We start from the raw sequence: 12,131 nt of genomic DNA on the forward strand, positions 1-12,131 counted from the left end.
AAATACGCACGAGATTGAGGGTTAAGGAGGCAATAACATCTCTTAACCCCCCTACTGTTTGTCCATTGGAAATGTCATATCAAACCACATTAGAACCACAAAACAAGATGGAAAAACAAATGCTGTACAATTAAGTCAGTCTGCTCAAACACAAACGGAAGTCACAACACAGGATAACAAAAGAATATTCAACCATTACAATAATATTCCAGCATTGTCAGAAGTTTCCCAACATTTTTTTAAGAATGGCAACTTGGGCTGAACTTAATCTATAAACTAATCTAACTGGCAACCAAGAGACTACAGCAGCTACCTCTGACGAATCAAAGTAGCTGAACATAATATAACAACACTTGCCAATGCTAGCTGTGGAACACTAACAAGGCCTTTGGTGTTCTTGGGGGGTGGGGGGGGGGGGGGGGGGGGGGGGCGTGGCGGATTCCTCCCAGGCCTCTGTCGCAGCCGTGCCTGTCCATCTCGAGGCAGTGGCATTCCCTTGAGGAAGCGCTATGCCTGGAGGGGGCTGAGACCGTGGCCGCAGGCTCCATGTGTTCTGTCTCTCCACTAGCTGCTACTGCTGCTGCTGCGGCTGGGGCTGTGGAGCTGCCAGAACTCCCATTGCAAAGGCATGACGACACAAAGGCTTGACCGCAGAGTTGGCTCACCGGAGACCATCAGCTAGCACCACTCCATTAAATCCACACAACACAGCCACTCCAAATGATCAATCATTACAGATGTTGATAGAGACAGAATGGGGGTCAGGGGTTCTAATGGGGTTGTTGCATGTGAACCCTATATGGCACTAGAGATACCAGTTTAATAGAGATGCCGTAGACTAGTTACCATAAACGTTTGAATAACTTGAAAGCAACTTGCCATCGCATACTCTACTGACCGACTGATCAGTAGAGTAGGGAAAACCACATCCCTGGTGGAAACAAGTGAACTCAGGACAGCCAAAATCTGTATGTCTAGCATTTCCAAACTATAGCCCCAAGATGAGGAATATGAGCCAAGCCATACATGCACCACTCACAGTCTAAGCTGATTGCTTAAACACATAGCCATATCTATGAGAAGGGCAATACAAACACACCTGTGAAGATACAATCTCTTGTAGACCATCTAGAATGGAACATCGAAAAGATGACTTCATACAACATTTTGCATCCTTCTCCCAACATATTTGTAAAACAAATATAAAAATTATAATATGTTCCTACTCAACTTACCTGGAAAATAAGGGTTCAAAACTCACTTGCTTTTTTGATAAATAAGCAGATCAACACTTGATGTTGATGTGAATTTACACTACAATAACTTAGTAGGCAAAATAAGTGAAATGTAAAGATTCTGACCAGAAAACAAATCGGATGAAGTTAGCATACAGTAAATCTGCTATGAAACCACACACTGTCTTCAGAAAGTATTCACAGCCCTTGACTTGTTCCACATTTTGTTGTGTTACAGCCTATATTTTCAATTTGATTACATTTAGATTGTGTCACTGACCTACACACAATACCCTAATAATGTCAAAGTGGAATTATGTTTTTACATTTTTTTTTAAGTTAATAAAAAATGAAAAGCTGAAATTTCTTCTTGAGTCAATAAATATACAACCCCTTCATCATGGCAAGCCTAAATAACTTCAACTGAATTGTGTCTTCCGCATTTAACCCATGCCCTCCGTATTTAATTTTTATGGCAAGCCTATATAAGTTCAGTTGTAAAAATGTGCTTAACAAGTCACATAAGTTACATGGACTCACTTTTGCAATAATGTTTAACATTCAACATTTTTAATTACTACCTCATCTATGTACCCCACACATACAGATAATTGTACGGTCTCTCAGTCAAACAGTGAATTTCAAACACAGATTCAACCACAAAGACCAAGGAGGTTTTCTAAAGCCTCGCAAAGGGCACCTATAGGTAGATGGGTAAAAAAAGAAGCAGACATTGAATGTCAGTTTGAGCATGGTGAAGTTATTACACTTTGGATGGTGTATCAATACACCCACTCACTACAAAGATACAGGCGTCCGGAGTCCTTCCCAACTCAGTACCGGAGAGGAAGGAAACAGCTCAGGGATTTCACCATGAGGCCAATGATGACTTTAAAACTGTTGCAGAGTTTAATGGCTGTGATAAGAGAAAACTGAGGATGGATCAACACCATTATAGTTACTCCACAATACTAACCTAATTGACAGAGTGAAAAGAAGGAAACCTGTACATAATTAAAAAACATGCACCACGTTTGTAGGCACTAAAGTAAAACTGCATAAAATGTGTCAAAGAAAATAACTTTGTGTCCTGAATACAAAGCTTTATGTTTGGGGCAAATCCAGCAACAAACTGTGTACCACTCTTCATATTTTCAAGTATGGTGGTGGCTGCATCATGTTATGGGTATGCTTGTCATCTGCAAGGAAGTTTTTTTTTGGAAACAGAATTGAGCCAAGCCCAGGCAAAATCCTAGAGGAAAACTTGAAAAATTCACCTTTCAACAGGAAAATAACCTAAAACACAAGACCAAAAATACACTGAAGACGCTTACAAAGACGAAATTGAAATGCTCCTGAGTGGCCTAGTCACAGTTTTGACTTAAATCAGCTTGAAAATCTATGTCAAGCCTTGAAAATGGCTAGCAGTGATCAACAGCAAAAGAATAATGTGAAAATATTGTACAATTCAGGTGTGCAAAGCTCTTAGAGACTTACCCAGAAAGACTCACAGCTGTAATCACTGTCAAAGGTGATTCTAACATGTATTGACTCAGGGGTGTGAATACTTACGTAAATTAGATATTTTATTTGCAACAAAATTGCACACAAAAAACAAACATGTTTTCACTTTGCCATTATGGGGTATTGTGTGTAGATGGGTGAGAAAAACTATTTACCCGATTTTGAAATCAGGCTTTAACAATAACATGTGGAATAAGTCAAGGGGTATGGATACTTTCTGAAGCCCTGTATGGCACTGTAGGAGACTAGGTAGACTAACCAACCTAGTGTTTGTGAAACAACTAAATCTCTTTTGCTCAGCAAACTATATGAAATTTAAAATTGTCATATACATCATGTTGGCAACCATTCTGCAAAGAATGCAAACTGACATCATGGAACGTGTTGCCAACATGGAGGATAGTTTCGCAAACTCAGTAGGCCTATAAAAAGTTTATTCCACCAGCATAGTATAGATCAAGACGGGCAGGATTCGATGGCACAGATACGTGCACTGCGGAGGATGCCTCAAGAAAATGTCCACGTCGAATGGACACCTACGGGAAAGCATAAGCGAGGTAGGCCATATATAATGTGGCGATGGACAGGGGTGGCTGAACTGGAAGAGATGAGTCTCATGGGACAGGGCACAAACTGTGGCCCAAGAGACTCCAGTGGAATATTGTTGCAGAATTATGTCCACCCCGGAATAAGAGGACTAAGTAAGTCTAAAAGAATAGAACATTCTTATGTCTGAGTACAAGGAGAATATTGCCTTGCAGAGGAAATATAGTTGATAGAAGTAGTACATATTAAGAACAAAGTATTGTCACAACCAAAACCGATCAAGGAATTCTTGACAAGAATATTAAGACATGCAGGGAAATCAAATATAGTATTTTATATTTTTTTTACTGAATTGCAAGAAGAGCTCCGAGGTAACAGTGTCTTGTGAAGCGTTGTGCATCGCCTCATAGTTGCACACATCTTCCAGTCTTTGTGCAGAGTAGAACACTTGCACAACTTAGCTTAACATTTACCTTCGCCGCCTCGTTCATAATGAGGAATTTGGATAAAAGATTAGCAAACAGTGATATCGTTTCAATGGGACTTCTTAAAATTATTAAGCTGAGTAGTCCCCCCAGTAAGACATTGGGAGAGATAATATTGACAAACGTGAAAGGCCAGCCTATTTCTCTGTGGAAATCTGCTGCACACCTGATTAAATATCCTCTTACTCTTCAGGCTGGAGAAGGTACTTTGTGATAACAATCTGAATGTGTTTAGCCCCAAGGTCCCAACTGGCTGAGGTTTATCCATGTAACGTATTGGCGAAGGTAAAATTGAAAATGAAAATGTGGCTTTTGTTTTAAGCTTGTCCGCTTCCATGGACAATGACAATTATCGTCATTCTCGTATATTGAATAATTATTATAAACTTTCACGTGTTATCATATCCTCTGTATCTCTGTATAATATGCTGTTAGGGAGGAAATGGTGACCTCATGGGTCAACTATACAGAGAAGAGGTCTAGTCAGGAATTAGTAAAGGAGACTTCACTACAGGCCTATGGCATGAGAATTTCCCCCAAATTCAACAACACTTATGTGATGTGTTGTGCTTGTCATTATGACGTAATTACCTTTTATATTGTTGAGAGTCTCCTTCAGATGGCTGAAGCTGTGAAGCAATGGATCTTGTTCTTCATCCTGTACAAAGGTGAAACAATAAACAATATTGGCATCAACTAAAATTAATGAGGACTTTGAACCTCAAAAGTGAAACTATTCAAATGCTGCAGATTTGACCAAATGAACACACTGCCTACAATTTTAATACAATGGCTGTCTTCTACTCTGAGTACGTTCATATGTAGAGCTACGGTATAGTTTTTTTTATGAAGATTAGGCCTGAACACTACACAAACACATCCATGACAGCATTATGAAAACACAATTTCCCCACCATCTATCTCTTAACTTTTTAATCTTTCTTCCTTTTGTACCAAGTCTGTCACATTACTTCCTGGAGCAGGTAATTCTACAATTAAAACTAAACTGTTGTCTTATGTCAAACTAAGCCTAGATTGGTAAATAGCATTGTGTTACTCCATTTTTCTTCACCAAGACAAATTAACTTACCAAAGGAGTGTGGGTATTCCACCTTGAATTCCTCTTGATGGCACTTACAACAGTAATAATCTCCCCTTGGACAATGTATATATTCTTGTCGACCATCCTGATATCTGAGAAGACAAACTATAAATTATATCAATTTGCAGTAGGCCTACTTCTTAAACTAAAGCAATAAAATGAATTAATGTAAAATAGCTCGGTAGTCAAAGACCAGCCAGTCAATGCAACTGTCTACACTGAACTATTTGATCCTACAGCTAAATCAGCATAAAGTAGAGGGTATCTCTGGACACCACCTCAAGACAAAAATTGGTCAAGCAGAACATTATCAGATTGACGTATGTTAATATTTGAGTAGCAGTGTCCCCACGTACCTCAAAATGGTTGGATTAACCTTTAAGCCGGCCAGAGAAAGGTACTGTAGAAAAATAATACCCTGTCTTTGCAGGGAGATGTTATTGGTACAGGGGGGTGGGAGTGCTGAAATGCAAGCTTTGAATGATAGACTTAAGCCTTGTTCACACTGCAGGCCTTAATGCTCAAATCAGTTATTTTTCAAATCGGTTTTGGAATACTGACTGTCCAAAACAGCAAGTTACAAGTGACTACATCCGATGTGTGTGTTCTGACAGCAGTCATTTTCTGGCATGGCTACGCTAGTTGTCATAGTAACGACTGGTGTACGAGCAGTGGTGTAGGCTGATTGGTGGTGTTGCTCGTGCTTCCTATCACTCAGAAGTTCTATAGCAAGCTAAGCTGAGAACAATGCCTGCCATGGACGTTTCCCAGATGCTTTCAATGTTCAAAATTATAGGTTTAAGAAAATGTTTAATAAAGCCTCAAAGGATAAAATGACCCAACTTTCAAAATTAGTCCTTTTTGGCTAGCTAGGTATAGCTGTTTAGAGTTCTAACACATTCACTCATTTGTTTGTAAACAATTAACAAGCTAATTAGCTACTACATGTCCTTGTCAAACTGTCAGAGTAGCTCGTAAGCAACACGATATGCCAAATAACAGTTTAAAACCACTTGAGGGCAAATACATTAGATTTGACCATTCAGACAAATCGCATGGCCAGGAATCAGATTTGCCTGTGGTTCCGATTCCATGTGCTTTTTAGCTGTTCAGGCTGAAAATAAGGGCTTTATAAATACATTTGATTGATTAAAAGGCCAAGCTAAAAAGGCTGGTTGCCAAATGGGATTAAGACCTCAAGCAGTTTCACAGTACAATGTAAAGTTTCATATAACAAACAGATACTGTTTCATACTTTTGTTTTATCAAATAAACAATGATGAATTATCAAAAGTTTTTCTCCGCTAGAATTTAAGACATGAACAGTAGCTTTGCTCTCAACTTCTGAATGCTATGCCACTTGATTTCGCATAGTTTCATCTCTAAGTAGCCTAATTCCTAAAAAGCAGCCCTGCTTGAAACTGGTACTACCACATTTACTGTCTCTGTAGTCCTGGCAAACTGCACAGCGCTTCATTATTTCGGTAAATTTAAGCGGTGGCTCTCCCATAGACACCAATGCAATAGCAGCTGGGTCTAGTCTACTTGTATATGAACCAGGAAAAATTTGCCAGTGAGATGTCTCGCTTCCTCTTCCGTTTCTGCTGGAGTGACAATATAAAGTAATTGTGAGCAACGCACTTGTACCAGAGGTCCTGTTTTGATGGGACAGGAAGTGTAGTTTCATGAAACACCAGGCACAAACTCAGCCAAACAAATGCACAGGGATAAAATGGAGAGGCGTAGCGATTGAAAGGAAAACAATTCAATCAAACAAACAAAACCAGAAGTGAGGATGTGACGGTTGAAAATGACCAATCAAATGAACGCAATTTAAAAGCTCTGCCATTCCACTTCCTTGGGGGTGTTTTATACTGACGGTCATTTAAAACCATGAACAACTCCTGGAATTTTTCCTTGTCGCACCAAGCCATGAAAATGGTTATGGATAACTTTATAAACGGTACTCGGAGTCCGCAATACTCTACACCCCAAGGACACAACCTTCCGAATGCGATTCCGCAATAAGGTAAGAAGCAGTCTTATTATTTGTTAACAAAGCAATCTAGCTAGATCACTAAGTTAAATTACTACAGCCAATACCTAATGTTACTAGCTAGTTAAACTTTGTAGTTAACAGGATCATGTTACATGGATTTTAGCTATAAAAGTAAGATATTGCATGTTGCTGTTTTGACTAAAAACAAGCTAGCTAATTTTTATTTGTATATGTTTTAGAGGGTAATGTTAGCTGGAAAGCAAAGAAAGCTAGCTAGCTACCAAAACATAGTTGGTTACCCAACAGCTAGCTAGCTAACTATGCCTAGTAAAATACAGCAAAGGAGACAAGCGGCTATTGACAGTTAATTTTTCTCATTAGCTCATGGGACCCTCGGGCCTGCCAGGAATCTCTTCGTGCGAGGGAACGACGCATCACCAAACGAGGGCATGGATTTCTAACAACTCATAGCCAGGCTGAATCCGATGCCGGACTACAACACAGTGGTTGATATGAACGAAAGGCTAACACAAGTAGCTCAACTATTTAAACAGCAGCAGCTACAGCAGAGCTCTTCTCCAGTGACTGCACCAGGACAGGCATTTGTCGGGCAAGATGGAATGAGCTTTAAGTTAGTTAATTGTTTACTTCTACAACTTGCACATTAGTGGTAGCTAATGTTGAATATTTGAATCCTGTACATTTGCTAATGATGGTATTTTCTGTTTTAATAGCAGACAGTAAGGGATCTACACATTATGCTGGCAAGAACAAATATATGCCGCAATAAAAAGTGAGGAAAAATTTGTTTATGACTTTATGACAAAAAAAGTTTCCAAGCAATGCAGGGTAGGTTGTTGTATGATGGCTGTCTTAGCATTCTCAAATATGTTACATTAAATAGTGGTATAAACTGCATAAACTTAAATTCATGTCTCCGGAAAAAGTCCTCACAACACCTGTGTATTGTCTGTTGGTCAACCAGCTGAGATTAAGGTAGACAGATGGAGAGTGGAGCATTGCAGAGTTTGAAGGTGAGGAGTCTCAGAAAGACATGGACTAACTAACAGAGTTCTACATCTTACATTTTCAAGAATTTTGATACATATAATCATTGCTAATACACCACACTGACTGAATTAGCATCCATTAGTGTGTGTGTGTGACGGTCAGGATAACTACATAGTATGTCTAGGGCTGGACATATTGGCAGTCAGGATCTCTAGTCCCCACCGAGTGTTGTTAACGCCCCAAGGCTCCCCTTATCTAACAGTCCGTGGAGAAACCATCTTGAGTGTTCAGAGATAAAACACCTAACTTCTTCTTACTGGTATGGAAGTAGCTAGAGTCTTCGGTCTTCTTCTCAACTGAAATTAGTTATCTACTTGAAAATCCCCATGTTTTAGACTCTTTTATCAGTAATATCCGCGCGACTGGCTACCTGTCATTTTGACAACTATGCTACTGTGTCAACTGTGGACGGATTGATAACCTAACAGTAGCATCACTAGCAAGCTAGCTACTCACCTAGCCTTGTAATTTACAGGCCTGGCATAGATACGATGATTAGGCTAGCCCAGCTAGTTAGCTGGCTGAGAAGTAATAAAGGCTTGCTTACATGTTGGGATTATCTTCATTTTAAACATGAGTTGCTGATTTACAACAGAATATTCCTAATGTTGCAGTGAATTTAGTTTTGATCACCAATCATGTGATGGGTGATACAAGTTAACTAGATAGATAAGTAGCTAACTAACTAGGGTAATTGGCTTGACACCAATGCTCCAATCTAGCTAGCTAGCTAAATAACTAACCAGCTAACGTTACATAGACAAGTGGCTTGGGAAATTATTGTATACCACTATCGATATGCTTTATCTATTTTCACGACCAAAGATTAAACATTAACTTGGTGAGACAACTAGCTAGCTAACGTTAGCTATCAAGTTACGTAGCTAGCTGGGCTCAGTCAAATTGGACAGGTCGGCTAGCTAGTTCTGACGTAGTTTACATTGTTGACGACACACAGTCGGGGTGAAACAATGACTGTGTGAAGTTAGCTTTTACTGGATTTATGACTCATCAACTAGCAAATTAACATTGCGCAAAAATGTGTAGTCCAAACTGAACTGTGAAAATAGCCTACCTGTATGGTTGCAGTTCCAAGATGGAGTCCTGTACAATTTCAACTGATGATAGCTAACTTAGTTAGCTAGCAAGCTAACTGGCCAACAGTGATGACCAAAAATCAATTACAACATATAGGACAATTCAAATATTTTGACATCCCAGTACGTGAGTCATATTAAAACCCACAACTATTGATTCATTCGGTAATTTGTTCCTAATATGGACAAATGTAACACATAAACCGGCTGTCAATCTGTTCTTGGTAAACACACTGACGTGGAAAACCTGGGTCTTCACAACCGAACATGCTGCACTGGGATGGTTTGACAACTCTAAGCCAATCGCATGTTATGTTTGACAGCTCTCTAAGCCGACGAAATATAATTCTTATTGGAAAAAATACCTTGAATCACTAGAAGACGGAAGTTTTTTTAACATTTATTATAACTAGCTACATAAACTTCTGTTGACTTATCCATAAACGAATGTATCCAACTACTCTAGCTACATGAAATCAAGGAATCTAAATGGGCGGGACTAACCGTAAGCAAGGTTGATTGAGTGTTCGTGATGACGAAAGCATTATGGTCAGCATCCTTGGAAATGCCAAAGACTGCAGCACAAGGCTACATCTTTGTAATCTGGTGTAAACAACAACACAAGCTGTTATTGCAGCCCATGTTCCCAATACTTATATGGTTGGTTCATCTGTTGATACACATGTATGAAGGTTTTGGTTGATTGATTCTGTTGGTGGCCCAGTATGATGAAATGATCATACAAAATTATTTCTGGAGCCAATGTTTCCTTATGCATTTATGACTGTGCTATTCTTTAGAATTAGAAAATGTAGGCACTAAAGTTAGTCCATAATGATTAATGAATCAATAGATAGGCCTATTAACCGTGTAAGGAGGGCCAACTTAATGTAAAAATATAAAAATTTAAATTTAACGTTAGGCTACAGTGCAGCATAAACTGCATTTTTGTGGAAAATGAAACCATTTATGTTTCTATGTGCAGTGTAAAGATGTTGTAGGGTTTTCTATAACTATATCAAAACCCTTATCTCGCTGTGTGATGTCAGTGGCCCGTTTCTAACCTGAAAGTATTACTTTCTGTTTAAAACATGCAGCAGCAACTCCTTACAATCAAAGCCCTCTATTTGCTCTTTTGCTAAGTGTTTGATCACCTGTGGGGTTTGTAATTGCAACATTTCATCTGCAAATAAATGCACGTCATAGACACGGCAACCCCACTGAGGCAATAACAAGACAGTTGAGCATACCACAAATGTCATGTATGTACAGGTGTATGACTGACATCTTTATGGATGTCAGTCATACACCTGTACATACATGACATTTGTGGTATGCTCAACCAATAGGTTATATTTTGTACAAATTGTAGTGAACATCTGTCAGATTAGCACAAATTAACACCTGGAACCTTTTTAGATGATCGTATTTCATCAACAAAACAAAAATTGTTCAACAGTTTGCACATTGAAACAATGTGTTGATGTATTCATCAAACAGCAGAATCATGCTTCCATAATCATGGACAACGATGTAAAAGAAGTAGGCTATTGAATGATCATTTATGATGGAATGTTGCGCTGCCTGCGTATTATGATGTGTCCTCATCTGACCCATAGTGTGATATGTTTTGACTGAATGTCCCCATCATTCTGTTTCCACACTTCTTCTCCACACTATGTGAAACATCTGGATTCCTTTTGATTACATTTACTTCATCCAAACTGCAAATATTTACTCAAGATATCTGGGAAGTGGTCCTTTGTAGCTCAATTGGTAGAGCATGGAGCTTGTAATGCCATGATATTGGGTTCGATTCCCGGGACCACCCATTCACAAATGTATGCAGACATTACTGTAAGTTGCTTTGGATAAAAGCATCTGCTAAATGGCATATGTTATGTAAGTAACACAAATCATTATTCATAGTTACCATATTACAGACTGCTAAAACTAATGCCAACATTTGGAATCAGTTGACAATGAAACCTAGGATGTTATCCATTGCAGAGTTGCTTGTAGAATTCCTTTGTCATATTTCTCAGGCGTTTGAATCTAACTCATGTATTTTGATTATGTATTCATTTTAAGGCAGCGGTGGCCTCATTTGATGGAGTTCGACATAGGCATAGGCCTTGTTTGCCAGGTGATTGTAAGAAATCTGACAAAATCCGGTTTAAGGCACAGTAAGCCTATTGGTGCTGTAATAAGATACAGTATATAGCTTAGGCTATTATCAAAGGCATTTGTGACTACAAGCTAAAGACACATTTGGAATTCTGAAGACAATACTAGTAAAATGGTGATGGACCTTCAAATCAATTAGCTTTCGCCAGTGACTAAATCCTATGCCAATATTGGCTACTTGACATAAAATTATGAATATGTACAAGGTAGTCCTTCTATACAGTTTGGATTGCCATTGGGTAAATGACAAAGGACACATACAGCAAATTGGCCAGTGTTAACTAGTGTTGATTTTTCAGTTTAACATTTCTAGTTTTCATTCAGGAGTTAAATTAACTTTGTAAGAGTTAAATGAACACTCAGTGGCATAAAATAACCACAGTGTTGGTGTTAATAACCAGAGTTGAACCAAAGCCAGGCCCATCATTATCATATTTCCCATAATGTTCTATTGCAGGTTGATTTTTAGAATTGTTTGTTTCAATATCTTTGGTTTTGCATATATTTGATTGAGTAATTAATCTTATGCTACTCAAATATAAATAATCTGTTTCTTGGACTTATTGCACCGGTTACTGAAATGGTTGTTCCAGTTTACATGCTTGAGGTAATCTATAGTCTTCCCAACCCTGCAGTCATTCTGAATGTAGATTGTGGGTGAATAGAAACTATAAATGTTGGATATCCCCACTTTGGCTGGATTCCAATAGGAATTTCACATCCCTTTGCAAGCCAGCATAATGTGACTTGCAGGTCTGATGTGGAATGTAAACCATGAGTTTCAGGCCACTGTATTAGGGTAAAACTAGGCCCTCAAAATAAGGCCTTGTGAAATATCTATGGTATTGTCTTAAAACCATTGAATTTTAATGATAACATATTCAC

At 38.7% G+C, this 12,131-nt stretch overlaps 1 protein-coding gene across 8 annotated transcripts in view; it reads right to left on the minus strand.

The window, feature by feature from the left end:
- LOC129836276 (Golgi-specific brefeldin A-resistance guanine nucleotide exchange factor 1-like) overlaps window positions 1-9,340 on the minus strand; it is a 76,806-nt gene extending 67,466 nt beyond the window's left edge. For 6 of the 8 annotated variants that reach the window (XM_055902223.1, XM_055902222.1, XM_055902219.1 and 3 more), the window contains exons 1-3: window positions 9,038-9,340; window positions 4,881-4,984; window positions 4,382-4,448 (exon numbers count right to left, since the gene is read on the minus strand). In XM_055902223.1, the coding sequence (XP_055758198.1) occupies window positions 4,382-4,448; window positions 4,881-4,976 (163 nt within the window). In that variant the 5' untranslated portion in view covers window positions 4,977-4,984; window positions 9,038-9,340. Of the gene's footprint in view, window positions 1-4,381; window positions 4,449-4,880; window positions 4,998-5,248; window positions 5,315-9,037 lie in introns of all 8 variants that reach the window. The other 2 variants (XM_055902215.1, XM_055902216.1) reach the window with 2 other exon arrangements.
- Window positions 9,341-12,131: the final 2,791 nt, after the last annotated feature.

This window comes from Salvelinus fontinalis, chromosome 37 (assembly GCF_029448725.1).
Source record: "Salvelinus fontinalis isolate EN_2023a chromosome 37, ASM2944872v1, whole genome shotgun sequence".
Classification (NCBI taxonomy): domain Eukaryota; kingdom Metazoa; phylum Chordata; class Actinopteri; order Salmoniformes; family Salmonidae; genus Salvelinus; species Salvelinus fontinalis.